General features: G+C 38.7%; 1 protein-coding gene across 10 annotated transcripts in view; it reads right to left on the reverse strand.

The window, feature by feature from the left end:
* The window catches only part of LOC127440625 (apoptotic chromatin condensation inducer in the nucleus-like), a 51,831-nt gene extending 28,953 nt beyond the window's left edge, over positions 1–22,878 (reverse strand). For 3 of the 10 annotated variants that reach the window (XR_007897168.1, XM_051697338.1, XM_051697329.1), the window contains exons 1-4: positions 16,443–16,834; positions 15,385–15,450; positions 15,157–15,268; positions 6–67 (exon numbers count right to left, since the gene is read on the reverse strand). Coding sequence is in view for 9 of the 10 variants with exons in the window: in XM_051697338.1 (XP_051553298.1) it covers positions 6–67; positions 15,157–15,268; positions 15,385–15,450; positions 16,443–16,580 (378 nt within the window). In the remaining variant the exon portion in view is untranslated. Of the gene's footprint in view, positions 1–5; positions 68–5,034; positions 5,147–5,262; positions 5,329–6,323; positions 6,505–15,156; positions 15,269–15,384; positions 15,451–15,592; positions 16,410–16,442; positions 16,836–22,811 lie in introns of those variants that run through there. The other 7 variants (XM_051697337.1, XM_051697335.1, XM_051697333.1 and 4 more) reach the window with 7 other exon arrangements.
* Positions 22,879–23,005: the final 127 nt, after the last annotated feature.

Raw genomic sequence — 23,005 nt, forward strand, 5'->3', positions numbered from 1 at the left:
CTAACCTGGTTAGGGGTAGGAGACATTGTGCTGTCATTGGCCTCTGTATGGTCTTCCGGGTCTGTTCCTAAGAAAGGCAAAAGTAGTCAAACTAATCATAAGACAAAATATCAACTAGTGCTTGACTGATATGGGGTTTTTAATGGCTGATGCCGATATCCAGCGAGCAGGGCGACCGATAGGCTGATATAATGCCTATATATCACACAATTTAATATAGCAAATTACAAACATATAATTGCTAAAAAAAAAAACTTAAAAAAAAAATCTCTTATTTAGCACTATATTTACTCAATTTCACAAAAAACTAAAAAAAATATTGTATTTTAAATGGTAAATAGCAGTTTCTTCAGATTTCTGTTTAATCATAAAATTTTAGTAATTTATTTGCACATGAAGAAATTGTTAAAATATTAGGAAGAAGAAAATAACAGTACACACAGTAGTCCAGCAACCATGGATGGCATGTCCACGTTAGTAATTGCATTTTCTCAAAAAATACCAAATCAAACCAATTGTAAATACAGTGCATAATGAACAAGACGTTTACATATAGCACACGTGAAGCACTTTTACCTTGGGCTGCATCCGAAAATGTAGGCAGCTGACTTGCTACCTAATCAGTTAATGGCTTAACTGACAGCTGTTTTGAATGATTGGAACTCTTAAGGAAACTGGTCTCCAAACAATTTGAAAAGCACCTTATTTTCATCGTACCTCCATATACAGCCTCTGGAGGCAGCATTTTCCTGGTTTCGGACGCAACCTTGAAGTTGCACTCATGCTCTCGTGGGATCTAGCGCAAGCCTCAATCTTCTGACAGTTTAAATGGCCTGGATCGCCTGCTTGGATTGTTATAGTGTAACTCATGATTTGTGAATGAGAGGAACTTTTGATCCCAAAGTTTTTGATTCTGGCTGATTGAAGTACGTACTTCAGAGGAAGATATTAGACGAGCGCTCGACAGGAAGAAAACGCTGGATTTTCGTGAGGTTCGTGAATGACATCTGTTTAAACAATATATCTGCATATTTGCAAACGGCATATAATAGAAGTTTTATTGATAATTGCCTTTTATCATTAGAAAAGTTAGAGAACCGTTGAGGAGAGACTGTTAGAATATGTGCCCTAGAGGTAAATAAATGAGTGCTCCACAGGATGCTAGATCTGCTGAAGTTGTGTGAGGTTGGTTTATAACATCTTTTTAAACGAGATATGCGCATATTTACAGGTATATGATATTAGTTTTATTGATATTTGCCTTTTTATCATTAGACAAGACAGTTAAAAGTTACAGGGAACTGTTGAGGAGAGAGAGAATGAAAAAGGAGAGCACTTTAACATTATGAGCTCTAACGCATCTTCCACAGCTCTGATATGCGGACAGTTTAAATGACACTGTATTGCACACCGGTCTATTATTGTAGTAACATGATGGCATGTAACAACAAAACGAACTGTGACTGGTCGTTTACAAGTATCAATTGCTTCACATGCAAGCAGGTGAATTCGGCACCCTCAAGAAAAATAATTAAATAAAAAAAAAATAATAAAAAAATTAAAAAAAATAAAATATAAATAAAAAAAATCGGCCAAACGGGAAAACGTATCGGCCAATGCCGATAATTAAAAAATTCAGAATATCGGCCGATTTATCGGCCTCGGCGATATAACGGTCGACAACTAATCTCAGCCATTTATGGTCTAAATGGGACCTACTGGACAAATTACAAGCACACATGAATCTTAATGCTTAAATTGACCCTTTTCACATATCCGGGTTTGCAGAGCGGAAGTAGAATCATAGTTTGGTAAACTTGAATGGCGGTGAATGGGAGACTACAACAAATGTAATTTTTGCTCACCCGTTTGTTCCAACAGCAAAAAAATTAAAAATATCAAACGACTGCACTTTCACAGCTTTTCAAAGGAAGATAAAAATATATAGCGCTGGATAACAGCAGTAAGACAGATATAGGCTAAATTTTCTGTCACTCCCTCAGCAGCTGTGGTAACTCAATTTTAAAACGTACTAATATAATACAAAGTTCAATGTTATAAATTTATACCGAATATTATATATTTTCGAATATATTTTACATTGGAAATATACAAAGAGTTTGCTACATGTAAAATTGTAATTGTTAAATAAGGTGGAAATGCATCATAACACGTCTGTGAAAAGGGTCCATTAGTGGTATATACCAGTACATATACATAATTCACTAAAACAACACACAATTAACTAAAAACCATTATTTCATTCAAAAGAACGAACTTAATTCTTGTAAAATTTATAGTACACTAGGAAATTGTAAAATAGGCTTTTACAGTATTTAACCACCTGATGATTCAAGAAAATTTAAATATGTATTTTATTTTATTTGTATAAACAAACTTGTATTATTCAGCGCCAACCCCTAAACATCCGGCGACAGTTTTGTGGACGGAAATGCCTTGTCAGTGAGAGAGGTCAGCAGAGAATGGCCAGACTGGGTCGAACTGACAAAGTCTATGGTAACTCAGATAACCGCTCTGTATTGTGGTGAGAAGAATATCATATCAGAATGCTATTCTGAGATGCAGGTTGGGACTGTTTTGGCGGCACGAGTGGGGTACCTATTAGGCAGGTGGTTTTAATGTTTTGGCTGATCAGTGTATGCATGTATATGTATATATTTTAATTATAGGTTAACTTTTTATAGAATGTTGGAATGTTAGTTAACAGGATAGTTCACCTAAAAACGAAAATTCTCATCATTTTCTCACCTTCATGCCATCCCAATTTCTGACATTTCATCATAGAAAACATTCCCTGTCTTAGGTCAGTTAGGATCACTACTTTTTTTTTTTTTTAAGAATGTGAAATGTCAGAATAATAGTAGAGAGAATTATTTATTTCAGTTTTATTTCTTTCATCATATTCCCAGTGGGTCAGAAGTTTACATACACTTTGTTAGTATTTGTTAGAATTACCTTTAAATTGTTTTACTTGGGTCAAATATTTTGGGTAGCCTTCCACAAGTTTCTCACAATAAGTTGCTGGAATTTTGGCCCATTCCTCCAGACAGAACTGGTGTAACTGAGTCAGGTTTGTAGGCCTCCTTGCTCGCACACGCTTTTTCAGTTCTGCCCACAAATTTTCTATCAGATCGAGGTCAGGGCTTTGTGATGGCCACTCCAATACCTTGACTTTGTTGTCCTTAAGCTATTTTGCCACAACTTTGGAGGTATGCTTGGGGTCATTGTCCATTTGAAGATCCATTTGCAACCAAGCGTTAACTTCCTGCCTGATGTCTTGAGATATTGCTTCAATATATCCACATGATTTTCCTTCCTCGTGATGCCATCTATTTTGTGTAGTGCACCAGTCCCTCCTGCAGCAAAGCATCCCCACAACATGATGCTGCCACCCCCATGCTTCACGGTTGGGATGGTGTTCTTCGGCTTACAAGTCTCACCCTTTTTCCTCCAAACATAACGATGGTCATTATGGCCAAACAGTTAAAATTTTGTTTCATTAGACCAGAGGACATTTCTCCAAATAGTAAGATCTTTGTCCCCATGTGCACTTGCAAACTGTAGTCTGGCTTTTTATAGCAGTTTTGGACCAGTCGCTTCTTCCTTGCCGAGAAGCTTTTCAGGTTATGTCAATATAGGACTCATTTTTACTATGGATATAGCTCCAGCATCTTTACAAGGTCCTTAACTGTTGTTCTGGGATTGATTTGCACTTTTCGCACCAAACTTCGTTCATCTCTAGGAGACAGAATGCATCTCCTTCCTGAGCAGTATGATGGCTGCGTGGTCCCATGGTGTTTATACATGCATACTATTGTTTGTACAGATGAATGTGGTACCTTCAGGCATATAGAAACCAGTGTCAATTGTTGGAAAAATGACTTGTGTCATGCACAAAGTAGATGTCCTAAATCTCTTGCCAAAACTATAGTTTGTTAATATTAAATCTGTGGAGTGGTTAAAAAATGAGTTTTAATGACTGTAAACTTCTGACTTCAACTGTAACTTTCTTTCTTCTGCTGAAGACAAATTAAGATAATTTACAAAAAAAATATCTCAGCTCTGTGGATGAGACACCGATCAATATTTAAGACCTTAAGCTTTTTTACTACAAATCTCCACTATCACTTTCAGATGTAAAAAGTGAAACTAAACAGGCACCACATGTGGCTTACAGATGTGAAAAAGAAAGTGGAGATTTATAATTTTAAAAAAAAGGACTTAAATATTGATCTGTCTCTCACCCACACCAATCATGTAACTTCTGAAGACATAGATTACTTTTATGCTGCCTTTATTTGCCTTTTGGAGCTTCATGGACCAACACAGCTGAGATATTCTTAAAGAGAAATTTGTGTTCTGCAAAAGAAAGAAAGTCATACACATCTGGGATGGCATGAGGGGGAGTTAATAATAAGATAATTATTTTTTTGGGTGAACTAGCACTTTTAGTAATTATTTTAATCATAAGGGGTGTAACAGTTCGATTTTCTGATATAGATCAGTTCTGTTGTCACTGTGATTGCCAACTAACAAACACCATGAGTGTTCAACATCACATTCACCAGAGATAGGTTCAAAAACAAGAGCGATATATCCAAAAGTAGCACCAAAAGTCCTTCAGTGATAAGTCATAAAGATTTGTCCCTTAGCATTTTGCGCAAAAGTAGATTGCTAAAAAGCATTTGCGTGAAGGAGTCTCAATGCTGTCACTGCAAGAAAAGCTGTTATTTTTTCCTGTAAATACTATTGTCATGACGAGTACATCTCTCTGATGAGCTATTCAAGAGATTGGACAGATTCGTGCTGTGTTGAATAACTCTCAAGGGAGATTTGATAGGCTGCTGAGAAATATATTTCTGATGATTATATCGTAACGCAGGCCGCAAAAGATCGCTCGAGGACCACGTGTTGAGCAGCTCTGCTATACAGCTTCAGCTAGTAGGTTAAAGGGAGGCAAGTCGTGGCGTTTGGACAGTTATCATCTAAGATGCCCAAATACTATGTACTCACCATCAGTTTCTGCAGCCTCTCGTGCCTCTCTCTCCAAGCGCTGCCTGAGGAGCTCTTGCTGTTTGGCCAGGTACTGTTTAATAAAGCTGTTCTGACTCATCTCCTCGCCGATCTAAACACACGTGTAAGCCAAAATGGAATGGTTGTTTTAGTGCAGGAAAGCTTTGCTAACAAGAACAAATAGTACCATGCTCGTTTCTACGAAAAATACTTCACAGTTCAGCTCACCCGGGAGTTTGGCTGCAAGCCAATGTGATGCGTGGAGGTTCTTTGAAGGTTTTCCAACATGAGAGCCTGTTGCCCATGCAGAGTAAAAGACACATTTCATTAAATGCACTAATGTTGTACTTCGATTCACATTTATTCATTCAACACATGCTTTTATACTAAGCAAATACAAATGAGAAAAACAGCTTTTGCTTGTGTTAACACTCACTTTAGCAAAGGGTTGCCACTGAAACACGTAAAAAAAAATGTTTTTTAAAAAAACAAAGTATTGAACTGGACAACAGTGCTGCAAGCCACGAGCGCTTTAACAGTTTCAAGTTGTTTAATTAGAGGCAAATAGAGAAAGCAAAAAGAGACACGAGATTTCCATTAATTAATATTTCAGACAACGTAACTCCAAAAGAAATCATGTTCTGGCAACTTGTTTTAATAAGTCGATTTCAAATAGCAGAGTGATGACCCTTAAAAGGCAGACCGACAGACATTTGTTTACATCTGTTCGCATCAGTAACTTCAGTTCAAACTTCAAAGCGCTCTGCACATCAATCAATCAAATCCTTACAACGACGCAAAGCGACTGCGATGCGACTTCAGTGTTTATTTCAAAAAGCACTAGGAATTTAAGCGACCAGTTTCGGTAACAGGTATTTGATCTATCGGAAGCCTTTTATTTAAAAGACTTGTTGGTAAGCTCGTCCCCGTCTCATTACCCCTACCCCCAAACACCTTATGCACTAACAAAGCGCGAACCCGCCGACAACTTAAAAAAAAACCTCAGTTCACAGTCACCCAGAGACATGTAAACACAACCGCATCGCCCCGAACCCAATGCGGAGCCTGCCCTCACAAAAAACAAAGATGCACAGAAATTACATGGGGCTCCTCCACATCTCTCACACACAATTAGACAAGCCATAGTGAGTGGATTTGATGACACAATAAACTGCACGAGCAACCCAGCTAGTGCGCGCTAGCAGCTAACGCGAGACCACCGACGCTCGGCCTCCGAATCACGGCCCTCGGACTCCGCGCGGCCGAGAAATCCACCAGCTCCCACTCACCCCCTTGAGCCTCTTGATAAGAGCATTCTTCTGGCCGCTCTTCGCAAGCCCTCTCTCTTCCAGCGCGGCTTTCAAATCCGCCACCCGGAGCGAATGGAGCGGCCTCCCGTTCAGCGTAACGTCTTCGAGATCCGCCATCTTGATTCCTCTCGCTCGTTCTGTAGCTCGCGCGGACCGCAACGCCTGACGTCTCTAACGCCTCCCAAGTACTCCTCGCTGCAGACTGTAGCGTGATGATGTAGTGGATCCCATGCGTTTTGGATTTTAGTGACGTTGTGGATGTTTTAATGCGCATGCGTATTCACATTTTAATGTTTTGTTTTATTACTGTAGCGTACTTAACGGTAATTAATATAGTATATATTCATATAACACACACACATTTATATATTAGGGCTGCACAATTAATTAAAATACATTTAAATTTGATTTAATTAAATTCAAAAATAAATCAAGCAGTTCGCCTCAAAGTCTATGCACGCTGCTCTGTCCTCTCTGTATTGTGTATAAACATTATTACAGTGTATTCAGAGTGGTTCTGTGCTCCACAACTCCATCTCGTGCTCAGAGTAACAGATGAGCTCCATTCGGATCTGTGTGCTAAACGCATCATTTTTAAAGCGTTCCAGATTCACTTTAATTTCACTTTTGCATACTTCCAAGTATGTTTGACCACTACATGTTAATATACAAATAATTCACCCCATGGCATTTATGTACAGCTGAGGAACACATTATAGTGAATAGTACGAGTATATTGCTTAATTCAGGTATTTGTTTTCCTTGTTTTTCCTCTTCACTCACAGAAAAGTAATTTACGAAATCTATGGTTATGACCATTTTAAAAGCTAAGCTAAACAAATGTCTCAATGTAATACTTTAATACTAAGTAAATATACTCAATGTAATGCATAAAATCCAAAACATCCAGTACGTCACCAATATCCACAACGCAGAAGATGAAATCCACTACGTCATCGCGCTACAGGCGTTATTTCCCACCCACCCAGCCATATTCCGGCAACTCCCGTGATTGATATATTTAGACGTCAAATGACCATGTATAGCTGCAGACCGAAGACTTCCAAGTGGGTGGAGCTTATGCCGCAAGTAGGCGGAAATCCCTATTAAAAACAGCGATTAAAAATTAATCGTGATTTGTGTGTTTGTCTAATGCAACTCAGTTTGAACACTGAAGTTGTATCTTTTGCCATATGTGCACACGTTGATGGTATTTCATTAAAGCAATTAGGTTGTAATATTTTTGTCACACAACTGAAAAACCTTAAGCATATACCTGGAGACTTGGTTGATATTAAATATTAATAATTAGTATCAAGTTGGAAAGCAACATATCAAAACGAGATGTAACTACACTCAGTGAGGTGAATGTGTAAATTACATAAAAGCCAATGATTTACTGAGAAATGTTTAAAAAAATTGTTTTAACCTAAGCTCACAGTTTTGTCCCATGCATTAATAATGTTGAATGGATAGTTTACCCTAAAACGTATGCATTTTATCATCAATTGCTCACCCTCGTGTTTTCCAAACTAATGACATTCTCTTTGGAACACAAAATGAGATGTTAAGAAATGTAGTCTCAATCAAAATTCACCTATAATGCATATTTTTCTCCTTTAATGAATGCTGACAGACTTACATCCTGCCTAACATGTAACAAATTAAGGCAAGTCATAAGTTTGAAATCTGAGGGTAAATTACATTATTTTTTAGCAAGCAATTTAAGTAAAATGAAATCTTTACATCAATCAAATCTTCCATTACCCATCTATTCACAACATTATAACACAGTAGAATATTTAATAAATGTATTACAAAGCATATTTAAAAGGGAAGGCACCACAGTTGCCAAATCTTTTCTACAGGTAAAAAAATGTACAAGTGGCTCACAGAAATTGAAACAATTTAAAAATGTCGACAGTCCAGATTATTAAGGTGGCACAGTTCGAGAAGCATTTTCTTTACAAATACAATAACATGTCACTCATTAGCACTTTTGCATTACATGCTAGACCAACTGCAAAATCCTGGACACAAGGCATCTGAATAAATGCCCTGGAGCTCGCCTCGTCTGCCCTTCCCAGTATATGTGGACACAGGAAACACATTAAGCATGAGAGCGCATGTCTGTGATGCCTTGCTTGGTGAGGTTTGCTTTAAAAGTTATCCGACTACACTACTAAAATGGAAAAGGTTACCTTAAAGGGATAGTTCACCAAAAATGAAAATTCTCTCATCATTTACTCACCCTCATGCCATCCCAGATGTGCATAACTTTCTTCTGCTGAACACAAATGAAGATATTTGGAAGAATATCTTAGCTCTGTTGGTCTACACAATGCAAGTGAATGGTGGCCAGAACTTTAAAGTGTCAAAAAGCACAAAGTCTGCATAAAAGTAATCCATACAACTCCAGTGGATAAATCTATATCCTCAGATGTGTTATGATAGGTGTGTGTGAGGAACAGATCAATGTTTAAGCTGCTTACTATAAATCTCCACTTTCACTTTCCTAAGCAGCACCTGTTTAGTTTCCCATTCAGGTGTTAAAGTGATTGCTTCTGAGGACATATATTTAAACACTGGAGTCTTACTGGAGGAATACTTTTATTCTGCCTTTTTGATTTTTGTAATTTCAAAGTTCATTCATCTACATTTAATGTAAGTACAGTTGACAGTTGAAGTTAACATACACCTTAGCCAAATACATTTAAACTTTTTTACGTACCAAATGCGGTTTTCACATTTCCTGACATTTAATCGTAGAAAACCTCCTGTCTTAGGTCAGTTAGGATCACTACTTTAAGAATGTGAAATGTCAGAATAATAGTAGAGAGAATAATTTCATCTTTTATTACTTTCATCACATTTCCAGTGGGTCAGAATTTTACATACTTTTAATATTTGGTAGAATTGCCTTTAAATTGTTTAACTTGTGTCAAACGTTTTGGGTAGCCTTCCACAAGCTTCTCACTATAAGTTGCTGGAATTTTGGCCCATTACTCTAGACAGAACTGGTGTAACTGAGACAAGTTTGTAGGCCTCCTTGCTTGCACATGCTTTTTCAGTTCGGCCCACAAATTTTCTATCGGATTGAGGTCAGGGCTTTGTGATGGCCACTCCAACACCTTGACTTTGTTGTCCTTAAGCCATTTTGCCACAACTTTGGAGGTATGCTTGGAGCCATTGTCCATTTAGAAGACCCATTTGCGACCGAGCTTTAACTTCCTGACTGATGTCTTGAGATGTAGCTTCAATATATACACAATTTTCCTTTCTCATGATTCCATCTATTTTGTGAAGTGCACCAGTCCCTCCTGCAGCAAAGCACCCCCACAACATGATGCTGCCATCCCCATGCATAGTTGGGATGGTGTTCATCGGCTTGCAAGCCTCACCCTTTTTCCTTCAAACATAACAATGATCATTATGGCCAAACAGTTACATTTTTGTTTTATCAGACCAGAGGGCATTTCTCCAAAAAGTACAATCTTTGTCCCCATGTGCACTTGCAAACTGCAGTCTGGCTTTTTTTATGGTGGTTTTGGAACAGTGGCTTCTTCCTTGATGAGCAGACTTACAGGTTGTCGATATAGGACTCGTTTTACTGTGGATATAGATACTTGTCTACCCGTTTCCTCCAGCATCTTCACAAGGTCCTTTGCTGTTGTTCTGGGATTGATCTGCACTTTTTGCACTAAATTACGTTCATCTGTAGGAGACAGAATGCGTCTCCTTCCTGAGCGGTATGATGGCTGCGTGGTCCCATGGTGTTTATACTTGCGTACTATTGTTTGTACAGATGAACGTGGTACCTTCAGGCGTTTGGAAATTGCTCCCAAGGATGAACCAGACTTGTGGAGGTCCACGATTTTTTTTCTGAGGTCTTGGCTGATTTCTTTTCTTTTCCACTCATCATCATTGTCGTCGCCGCCGCCGCCTTTGCTGTCATCGTCGCTATCGACCGGTACATGGCTTAAGGTCGGCCCACTTTCACCAACAACCCGCACTAACAAAGAGGCTATTGCAGCAGGCGGGGCAGGCACAGAGTGGGATGGCTGCCCAGACATCTCTTTCTCTTTTCTGAGCTCATCACCCTCACTTGCTGTGGTGAGAGGTTTGTGTTGGTCAACTAATGAGGATGCAGCATCCTAGTAGAGAGAGAAATGTGTTGGACTAGGAAGGAAATATTCAGGACCAAAAATGTCTCTTTTGATTCAAAGTTAACACAATCTAAAGCATGCACTAAATGATGCCAAATAAATTACTTAAAGACAGCCTACATTGCGTGCTGAGTGACTCCAGCCAGGTCACCTAAGCAACCAAATTGGCCCGGTTGCTAGGGAGGGTAGAGTCACATGGGGTAACCTCCTCGTGGTCGCTATAATGTGGTTCGTTCTCAGTGGGGCGTGTGGCGAGTTGAGAGTAGTTGCCGCGGTGGATGGCGTGAAGCCTCTACATGCGCTATGTCTCCGTGGCAACGCGCTCAACAAGCCACGTGATAAGATGCGTGGGTTGACGGTCTCCAACACGGAGGCAACTGGGATTCGTTCTCCGCCACCCGGACCGAGGCAAATCACTACGCGACCACGAGGACTTAAAAGCACATTGGGAATTGGGCATTCCAAATTGGGAGAAAAAGGGGAAAAATCCAAAAAAAAGACAGCCTACATATTTTCAACCACACATGGTTTACCCTAAATCTGAACAAAAACTATGGAAGCAAAGGTTTATTAATGATATTTCTAACCTGGTTAGGGGCAGGAGACATTGTGCTGTCATTGGCCTCTGTATGGTCTTCCGGGTCTGTTCCTAAGAAAGGCAAAAGTAGTCAAACTAATCATAAGACAAAATATCAACTAGTGGTCGACTGATATGGGGTTTTTAATGGCGATGCCGATATCCAGCAAGCAGGGTGGCCGATAGTAAATAAGTAAATATAGTAAATAAACATAATTGCTAAAAAAAAAATAAACTCTTATTTAGCACTATATTTACTCAATTTCACAAAAAACTAAAAAATATTGTATTTTAAATGGTAGACAGCAGTTTCTTCAGATTTCTGTTTAGTCATAAAATTTTAGCAATTTATTTGCACATGAAGAAATTGTTAATATATTAGGAAGACGAAAATAACAGTACACACAGTAGTCCAGCAACCATGGATGGCATGTCCACGTTAGCAATTGCATTTTCTCAAAAAATACGGAATCAAACCAATTGCACAAACAGTGCATAGTGAATAAGACATTTACTTATAGCACACATGCAGCACTTTCACCTTGGGCTGCATCTGAAAATGTAGGCAGCTGACTTGCTACCTAATCAGTTAATGGCTTAACTGACAGCTGTTTTGAATGAATGGAACTCTTAAGGAAACTGGTCTCCAAACAATTTGAAAAGCACCTTATTTTCATCGTACCTCCGTATACAGCCTCCGGAGGCAGCATTTTCCTGGTTTCGGATGCAGCCTTGAAGTTGCACTCAAACGCTCATGCAGATCCAGTGCGAGCCTCAATCTCCTGGCAGTTTAAACAGCCTGGATCGCCTGCTTGGATTGTTATGGAGTGACTGTCATGATTTGTGAATGAGGGGAACTTTTGATCCTGAAGTCTTTTATTCTGGTTGACAGAATACGCATTTCAGGAGGAAGATATTAGATAAGCGCTCGATGGGAAGAAAACGCTGGATTTTCATGAGGTTTGTGAATGACATCTGTTTAAACGATTTATCTGCATATTTGCAAATGGTATTTAATAGAAGTTTTATTGATATTTGCCTTTTATCATTAGAAAAGTTACAGGGAACTGTTGAGGAGAGACTGTTAGAATATGTGCTTTAGAGGTAAATAAATGAGTGCTCCACAGGATGCTGGATCAGCTGACGTTGTGTGAGGTTGTTTTATTACATCTGTTTAAACTAAATAAGTGCATATTTGCAGGTATAAGATAATAGTTTTATTGATATTTGCTTTTTATCATTAGACAAGACAGTTAAATGTTACAGGGAACTGTTGAAGAGAGAGAGGGAGAATGAAACAGGCGAGCACTTTAACATTATGAGCTCAAACGTGTCTGCCGCAGCTCTGATATGTGGACCGTTTAAATGACACTGTGTTGCACACCGGTCTATTTTTGTTGTAACACAATGGCACGTAACAACAAAACGAACCGTGACAGGTCATTTACAAGTCTCAGCTGCTTCACATGTAAGCAGGCCATTTTCAGCACCCTCAAGAAAAAAAATTAAATTAAAAAAATGGGCCAAACGGGAAAATGTATCAGCCGATGCAGATAATTAAAAAAGTCAGAATATCGGCGATATATCGGTCGACCACTAATCTCAACCATTTATGGTCTAAATGGGACCTACTGGACAATATACAAGCACACATGAAACTTTATTTAGTGCTTAAAATGGACCAAATATCCGGGTTTGCAGAGCGAAAGTAGAATCATAGTTTGGTAAACTTAAATGGCGATGAATGGGAGACCAAAACCAATGTAATTTCTACTCACCCGTTTGCTCCAAAAACAGCAAAAGAAAATATCAAACGATTGCACTTTCACAGCTTTTCAAAGGAAGATAAAAATACAGTTGTGCTCAAAAGTATGCATACCCTGGCAGAAACTGTGAAATTTTTGGCATTGATTTTGAAAATATGACTAATCATGCAAAAAACTGTCTTTTATTTAAGGATAGTGATCATATGAAGCCATTTATCATCACATAGTTGTTTGGCTCCTTTTTAAATCATAATGATAACAGAAATCACCCAAATGGCCCTGATCAAAAGTTTACATACCCTTGAATGTTTGGCCTTGTTACAGACACACAAGGTGACACACACAGGTTTAAATGCCAAAGCCTTGAAAATGCCAGTCAGTACTGTTCAATCACTTATTATGAAGTGGAAAATTCGGGGATCTCTTGATACCAAGCCAAGGTCAGGTAGACCAAGAAAGGTTTCAGCCACAACGGCCAGAAGAATTGTTCGGGATACAAAGAAAAACCCACAGGTAACCTCAGGAGAAATACAGGCTGCTCTGGAAAAAGACGGTGTGGTTGTTTCAAGGAGTACAATACGACGATTCTTGAACAAAAATGAGCTGCATGGTCGAGTTGCCAGAAAGAAGCCTTTACTGCGCCAATGCCACAAAAAAGCCCAGTTACAATTTGCCCGACAACACCTTGACACGCCTCACAGCTTCTGGCACAATGTAATTTGGAGTGACGAGACCAAAATGGAGCTTTATGGTCACAACCATAAGCGCTATGTTTGGAGAGGGGTCAACAAGGCCTATAGTGAAAAGAATACCATCCCCACTGTGAAGCATGGTGGTGGCTCACTGATGTTTTGGGGGTGTGTGAGCTCTGAAGGCACGGGAAATCTTGTGAAAACTGATGGCAAGATGAATGCAGCATGTTATCAGAAAATACTGGCAGACAATTTGCATTCTTCTGCACGAAAGCTGCGCATGGGATGCTCTTGGACTTTCCAGCACGACAATAACCCTAAGCACAAGGCCAAGTTGACCCTCCAGTGGTTACAGCAGAAAAAGGTGAAGGTTCTGGAGTGGCCATCACAGTCTCCTGACCTTAATATCATCGAGCCACTCTGGGGAGATCTCAAACGTGCGGTTCATGCAAGACGACCAAAGACTTTGCATGACCTGGAGGCATTTTGCCAAGATGAATGGGCAGCTATAACACCTGCAAGAATTTGGGGCCTCATAGACAACTATTACAAAAGACTGCACGCTGTCATTGATGCTAAAGGGGGCAATACACAGTATTAAGAACTAAGGGTATGCAGACTTTTGAACAGGGGTCATTTCATTTTTTTCTTTGTTGCCATGTTTTGTTTTATGATTGTGCCATTCTGTTATAATCTACAGCTGAATATGAATCCCATAAGAGATAAAAGAAATGTGTTTTGCCTGCTCACTCATGTTTTCTTTAAAAATGGTACATATATTACCAATTTTCCAAGGGTATGCAAACTTTTGAGCACAACTGCACACATCTGGGATGGCATGAAGGTGAGTTAATGGTGAGAGAACTGTCATTTTTTTGGGGTGAACTAGCCCTTTTAGTAATTATTTTAAATCATAAGGGGTTTAACAGTTCGATTTTCTGATATAGATCAGTTCTGTTGTCACTGTGATTGCCAACTAACAAACACCATGAGTGTTCAACATCACATACACCAGAAATATGTTCAAAAACAAGAGCGATATATCCAAAATTAGCACCAAAAGGCGTCTTAACGCTGTCACTGCAGGAAAAACTTATTTTTTTTCTGTAAACACTGCTATCATGACGAGTACATGTCTCTGATGAGCTATTCAAGAGATTGGACAGATTCGTGCAGTGTTGAATAACTCTCAAGGGAGATTGTGAGCGCGCATGTTTGACTGACAGACCGCAAGTGAGCGCATATGTACCGTATTTGAACGTGCGCGCAGACCAACCGCCGCTCTCATAACATCAGCCATGCTCAGATATTATTTGTTATTTATTTGTGTAACATCCTCTTGCAGTTGAAATCCCTCTCTAGCGTGATTTAGCAATGTAGATAACTAGCGTAAACCCTCATTATAATGGACACCTCACAATTCATACAGATTTGATAGGCTGCTGAGAAATATATTTCTAATGATTATATCGTAACGCGGGCCGCAAAAGATCGCTCGAGGACCACGTGTTGAGCAGCCCTGCTATACAGCTTCAGCTAGTAGGTTAAAGGGAGGCAAGTCGTGGCGTTTGGACAGTTATCATCTAAGATGCCCAAATACTATGTACTCACCATCAGTTTCTGCAGCCTCTCGTGCCTCTCTCTCCAAGCGCTGCCTGAGGAGCTCTTGCTGTTTGGCCAGGTACTGTTTAATAAAGCTGTTCTGACTCATCTCCTCGCCGATCTAAACACACGTGTAAGCCAAAATGGAATGGTTGTTTTAGTGCAGGAAAGCTTTGCTAACAAGAACAAATAGTACCATGCTCGTTTCTACGAAAAATACTTCACAGTTCAGCTCACCCGGGAGTTTGGCTGCAAGCCAATGTGATGCGTGGAGGTTCTTTGAAGGTTTTCCAACATGAGTGCCTGTTGCCCATGCAGAGTAAAAGACACATTTCATTAAATGCACTAATGTTGTACTTCGATTCACATGTATTTATTCAGCACATGCTTTTATACTAAGCAAATACAAATGAGAAAAACAGCTTTTGCTTGTGTTAACACTCACTTTAGCAAAGGGTTGCCACTGAAACACGTAAAAAAAAATTTTTTTTAAAAACAAAGTATTGAACTGGACAACAGTGCTGCAAGCCACGAGCGCTTTAACAGTTTCAAGTTGTTTAATTAGAGGCAAATAGAGAAAGCAAAAAGAGACACGAGATTTCCATTAATTAATATTTCAGACAACGTAACTCCAAAAGAAATCATGTTCTGGCAACTTGTTTTAATAAGTCGATTTCAAATAGCAGAGTGATGACCCTTAAAAGGCAGACCGACAGACATTTGTTTACATCTGTTCGCATCAGTAACTTCAGTTCAAACTTCAAAGCGCTCTGCACATCAATCAATCAAATCCTTACAACGACGCAAAGCGACTGCGATGCGACTTCAGTGTTTATTTCAAAAAGCACTAGGAATTTAAGCGACCAGTTTCGGTAACAGGTATTTGATCTATCGGAAGCCTTTTATTTAAAAGACTTGTTGGTAAGCTCGTCCCCGTCTCATTACCCCTACCTCCAAACACCTTATGCACTAACAAAGCGCGAACCCGCCGACAACTTAAAAAAAAACCTCAGTTCACAGTCACCCAGAGACATGTAAACACAACCGCATCGCCCCGAACTCAATGCGGAGCCTGCCCTCACAAAAAACAAAGATGCACAGAAATTACATGGGGCTCCTCCACATCTCTCAAACACAATTAGACAAGCCATAGTGAGTGGATTTGATGACACAATAAACTGCACGAGCAACCCAGCTAGTGCGCGCTAGCAGCTAACGCGAGACCACCGACCCTCGGCCTCCGAATCACGGCCCTCGGATTACGCACGGCCGAGAAAACACCAGCTCCCACTCACCCCCTCGAGCCTCTTGATAAGAGCATTCTTCTGGCCGCTCTTCGGAAGCCCTCTCTCTTCCAGTGCGGCTTTCAAATCCGCCACTCGGAACGAATGGAGCGGCCTCCCGTTCAGCGTAACGTCTTCGAGGTCCGCCATCTTGATTCCTCTCGCTCGTTCTGTAGCTCTTGCGGACCACAACGCCTGAAATCTCTAACGCCTCCCAAGTACTCCTCGCTAGGGATGGGCGGATCGATACTTCCGATACTGATGTGGTATTAAGAATATCGATCCTCACATAAAATATCGATTCTGAAGTTTTTTTGTTTGTTTGTTTGTTTAACAATTTATCTTATTTAGATTACATGAATATTAATGCATCTCATAAGCTTCGAAGTGGAAAAAAATAATTATATTAGCTAATAGTTGCATGGCACCGGAACTATTTTTTCTTCCGCTCATCTTGACGCACAGAAATGCTAAACGCTCATCCTTTCAGTCATAGCGCTAGTTCAAAGAGGGAGCAGTGCTTTCCTGAGGTAATGACAGGAAAACAGCATCTGAAATTATTCACACTAAATAATGACAAACCTAGACGTGGCATTTATTATGAGCTTGTGACAATTTTTACAGGTTTATTTAAATTCAGAGTTGTTAAAACATTAATAATGACCTTTAATCCTCGTTAAAAAAATGATACCCTTATGAAAACTTACAATGGATTTACTGCAGTAATATTGTATTAACCATAGTAACCACGTTTTTTTTTTTTGACAGTAACCAAGGTTACAATTAACTATGGTTTTACTACAGCATTACTGTAGTATCCATATGGTAACTTGGTTTTAGTAATAGTAACCATTTAATAATATCTATGGTTATTTGAGATTTTATATGTGGCTTATACTAACTCATTTTTAAAGGGTAAACAAAGCAGCCTAATAATTTTCTGTTTAGGCCCATAAATATATAAAAAGATTTAATAATAAAGTTACTAATTTTATCCAAAGAATTCATAAAAATTCAATTTAATAGAGGTATTGTATCGATATCGGCGATATTGGCCTAAAAGTACTTGGTATTGGATCGAAAAGAAAGTAAATGGTATCGCCTATCCCTACTGCTCATAGACTGTAGCATGATGATGCATTTTAGATTTTAGTGACGTAGTGGATGTTTTAATGCGCATGCGTATTCACATTTTAATGTTTTGTTTTATTACTGTAGCGTACTTAATGATTATTAATATAGGTGGAGGCAGGAACCGGCTGAACAGTCAAAATAATGTTTAATGAAAGCTTAAAAAGACATAAAACAAACACGGCAGCTGCTCGTAGCTCTCTCTCTCCCGAACTGCGCATCTAGCTCGGCCTTATCCCTCTCCTCCACTGATTAGCCCGATTGGGGGCCCCGCCCTCCTCCTCCTCACAAGTATATATTCATATAACACACACACACACATTTATATATTAGGACTGCATAATTAAAATAAAATCAAGATAAGATATTGTGCGATTATTAAACCAAAAAGGGCTAAGATGATTTAATTAAATTAATAAATAAATCAAGCAGTTCACCTCAAAGTCTATGCACGCTGCTCTGTCCTGTCTGTATTGTGTATAAACATTATTACAGTGTATTCAGAGTGGTTCTGTGCTCCACAACTCCATCTCGTGCTCAGAGTAACAGATGAGCTCCATTCGGTTCTGTGTGCTAAGCGCGTCATTTTTAAAGCATTCCAGATTCACTTTAATTTCACTTTTGCATACTTCCAAGTATGTTTGACCACTACATGTTAATATAAAAATACAAATAATTCACCCCATGGCATTTATGTACAGCTGAGGAGCACATTATAGTGAGTAGTATGAGTGTATTGCTTAATTCAGATATTTGTTTTCCTTGTTTTTCCTCTTCACTCACAGAAAAGTAATTTACGAAATCTATGGTTATGACCATTTTTAAAAGCTATGCTAAACAAATGTCTCAGTGTAATACTTTAATACTAAGTAAATATATTCACTGTAATGCATAAAATCCAAAACATCTACCACGTCACCAATATCCACAACACAGAGGATGAGATCCACTACGTCATCGTGCTACAGTCTGCAGCGAGGACCCTCTCAACGCCTAGGAGTTATAACATTGATTCCCAAACCTAATAAGGACAAATTATTTATTGAAAATTGGAGGAACATTAGTTTGCTTAATAATGACAGTAAGTTGTTTGCAATGATTTTAGCTAGACGAATGAAGCAAGGTCTAGATAAAATAATTGATGAAGAACAGTCTGGTTTTATGCAAGGCCGTCATATTAGGAATAATATTAGACTGGTTTTAGATATTATTGGTTATAATAATTTTATTGAAGATAGTTTTATTTTATTTATTGATTTTTATAAAGCTTTTGGATACAGTGAATCATGATTTTATGTTCAAAGCTATCAAGTTATTAGGTTTTGGAGATATGTTTTTGAAAGTAGTTAAAACATTATACAGTGGATGTAATAGTTCGGTCAAACTTGTTTACGGTACTTAAAGGTTTGATATAAATCAAGGTAATAGACAAGGATGCCCTCTCTCTCCTTTTTTATTTCTGTTAGTCACTCAAGTTTTGGCAATGCATATAAAGAAAAATCACTTTAGTGGTATCGCAGCTTTAGGTACAGAATTTAAATTAATAATTTATATGCCAGTTTACTGATGACACTGCAATATTCTTAAAAAACAAATTTGAGGTACCAAATGTAATTAGATATCTAGAGACATTTACTGCTGTTTCAGGCCTAAAAATGAATTTGGATAAATCTGTATTATTTCCCCTTAAAGAATGTTCTTTTACAGAAATAGAAAGTATTCCAGTTAAACAAAAATTAACATATCTTGGTATAATAATTTGTAAAAATGGAAAGCAAAGGAACCAATTACATTTTGATCCAATTATTGAAAAAATAAAAAATAAATTTAATTTGTGGTTAATGAGAGATACACTATATTGCCAAAAGTATTCGCTCACCCATCCAAATAATTGAATTCAGGTGTTCCAATCACTTCCATGGCCACAGGTGTATAAAATGAAGCACCTAGGCATGCAGACTGCTTCTACAAACATCTGTGAAAGAATGGGCCGCTCTCAGGAGCTCAGTGAATTCCAGCGTGGTACTGTGATAGGATGCCACCTGTGCAACAAGTCCAGTCGTGAAATTTCCTCACTACTAAATATTCCACAGTCAACTGTCAGTGGTATTATAACAAAGTGGAAGCGATTGGGAATGACAGCAACTCAGCCACGAAGTGGTAGGCCACGTAAAATGACAGAGCGGTGTCAGCGGATGCTGAGGCGCATAGTGCGCAGAGGTCACCAACTTTCTGCAGAGTCAATCGCTACAGACCTCCAAAGTTCATGTGGCCTTCAGATTAGCTCAAGAACAGTGCGTAGAGAGCTTCATGGAATGGCTTTCCATGGCCGAGCAGCTGCATCCAAGCCATACATCAAGTGCAATGCAAAGCGTCAGATGCAGTGGTGTAAAGCACACCGCCACTGGACTCTAGAGCAGTGGAGACGCATTCTCTGGAGTGACGAATCACGCTTCTCCATCTGGCAATCTGATGGACGAGTCTGGGTTTGGCGGTTGCCAGGAGAACGGTACTTGTCTGACTGCATTGTGCCAACTGTGAAGTTTGGTGGAGGGGGGATTATGGTGTGGGGTTGTTTTTCAGGAGCTGAGCTTGGCCCCTTAGTTCCAGTGAAAGGAACTCTGAATGCTTCAGCATACCAAGAGATTTTGGACAATTCCATGCTCCCAACTTTGTGGGAACAGTTTGGGGATGGCCTCTTCCTGTTCCAACATGACTGCGCACCAGTGCACAAAGCAAGGTCCATAAAGACATGGATGAGCGAGTTTGGTGTGGAAGAACTTGACTGGCCTGCACAGAGTCCTGACCTCAACCCGATAGAGCACCTTTGGGATGAATTAGAGCGAAGACTGCGAGCCAGGCCTTCTCGTCCAACATCAGTGTCTGACCTCACAAATGCGCTTCTGGAAGAATGGTCAAAAATTCCCATAAACACACTCCTAAACCTTGTGGAAATCCTTCCCAGAAGAGTTGAAGCTGTTATAGCTGCAAAGTGTGGGTTGACGTCATATTAAACCCTATGGATTAAGAATGGGATGTCACTTAAGTTCATATGCGTCTAAAGGCAGATGAGCGAATACTTTTGGCAATATAGTGTATATCAATATTTGATAGGGTATTGTTGTCAAAGATGGAAGGAATATCTAGATCTGTGTATATTTCCTTGTCATTAGATGTGCCTCCTAAGGTGATTAAGGATTTAGACAAGATACTTTATGACTTCATTTGGAGAAAAAAAGCCACATTATTTAAAAAAGGAGGTCATTTGTAATATAAAAGAGAATGGGGGACTTGAGGTCTTAAATTATAATACACTTGATGACACTTTCAAAATCAAATGGTATACAATAATGACTGTTTTCAAACAGGTTTTCAGAACACCCCCCTTTTTTCTATGGGTTGGTCAAACAGATAGTCCCACCCCAAACTCACACCATTGGTTGAGCCAATGTTGCTGTGTCAGGCTGGTCTTGATGTTCAAACAAACAGCAGTGTTTAGTGCCACAAAGTGTTCACACTCTTTCAACCAAGATATTTCTTTGTTATAGTAGTCTCTGCATATTTAACTGAGACAGTTAACTGTCTCAAAAAAAGTACAGCTTTGAAAAACTGAGAAAAAAAGTACAGCTTTAGCTTTAAGCAATGCTACTTAGCTCAGCTGACTGTTCACAGTTACCCTTCAACACCATAATCTAATTTTCCTTGTCTTCTATTTCCTTATTTAGACCTGACAAACAAACAAAAAAATCATGTGTTTGGCCTTTGTACGTTTACTCCATTCAATAACCAGCATTCTTCAGATTTAGAGGCAAAATATTAATACATTTACGATGTGTCATACCATTGCTTTCTTTAGTATATTCCTCTTGCATTTTCTCTTGTGCTTTGTTTTAGTCTGGCCATTGATTCCTTTATATAAATCATATTCAAGGCTGTACAGATTCACAAGAAACAGATAACAGATCATTTAATCACACAACATTACTTGAACAAACTAACATAAGTACTGCAAACTTTGTAACTAATGTCATTTCTCTGTTGGTTGACCCTGATCGACTTGAAACAAGGTTTTACTGTCATGTACACAGGTTATTTAGTGTTATGTCAGTCAAATGGAAATTTAACTCACTCAGTTCAAGTCCCTGCTCGCCAGAGTTTTGCAACTCTGAGTACAATTACTCACCCAAATTAAGAGTACATATGGATAAGTTTAAACTCATGGCGAATCCTTGCTAAATTCTCTTCATTTGGATCCTCTTGTACTTTCCATATCTCAGTTAGCAAGTTAAATACGTCTAGAGCTATAACAAACCAATGTGAAAGTGAGCAATTTTCTCTCTTCACAAATTGTTTTTCTGCAAAATGGTGCTGCACTAACTTTTGGTTGAAACTGATCCCTCGGCTTTAAATTTTTGCTCTGCCTCCTCCAGTTCTTGTTTATTTTCTTCTAATTTGTCCATTAATGCTGAGAAGCAGATAAACAGAAATGGACAAAAGCATAAAGAAACTTATACTAGTTGATCGTTTACTACTTGCATTGTTTTCGCCCTTGGATTAAACTCTTTTGATTGTATTATTCTTATTTGTATGTGGCTTTATGATAAATAAAGAAAAAAGCAAATTAGTGAATGTCACTAACATTTTTTTGTTTTAGATATTGTGAGCACCATAACAGTCAACTGTTGATAGGGGAATGAAAATGTTATTTCTGAATTAGATTTTTTTTTTTTTTTTTCTATTTGAGATATTTTTGGTTGCATTCATAAAAGTTATGTTATGGAAAGCCTTACTCCCACATGGCCCCTGCAGATTTATGTGCCCTTGTCAATATGTTTTTTTTTAATTTTTTTTATAAAACAACTGTATTTGTTCGAATTTGTTTTTAAGTCTAAAAGTGTCACAAACACATAATATCAGCTCCTGTATACAGCTCCGTTACAAATGACCCACGATGGTACTATCAGTCACGACTCAGTGTCAGAATCAATAGACATGCACCTTCGCTATCTGAGCCTCCTGTTGTAATTTACATGTCCAGGGCCTCCACTTCATCAATTAGACTTTTAATGATTAAAAAAAAACCATTAAATAGAAAAAATACTCGACAATATATCGTCAATATATTTTTGGTAAAGCCACTTTGATCAAAGTGTATTGTGAAAAGCGGCATACAAATAAAAATGAATTGACATGATTTTGTTGTTGTTGAAAGGCATCATAAATTCAGTTACAAACCAGCGTCTTACTCACCTTTCTGAAGGATGGTATTGCTCAGTTTAGAAACTGTATCGTCATATTCAGCCTGTATTTCTGTAACACACAGCCAGCAAATATCCTGTTTACACAACTGTCCTGATGTTATGAGTTAAGCCTTCTATGTGCTGAATTCTCTCTTCTTTTTTTTTATCCCCTTTTTTTCTCCCAATCTGGAATGCCCAATTCCC

The sequence above is a fragment of the Myxocyprinus asiaticus genome, chromosome 5, assembly GCF_019703515.2.
Source record: "Myxocyprinus asiaticus isolate MX2 ecotype Aquarium Trade chromosome 5, UBuf_Myxa_2, whole genome shotgun sequence".
Lineage (NCBI taxonomy): Eukaryota > Metazoa > Chordata > Actinopteri > Cypriniformes > Catostomidae > Myxocyprinus > Myxocyprinus asiaticus.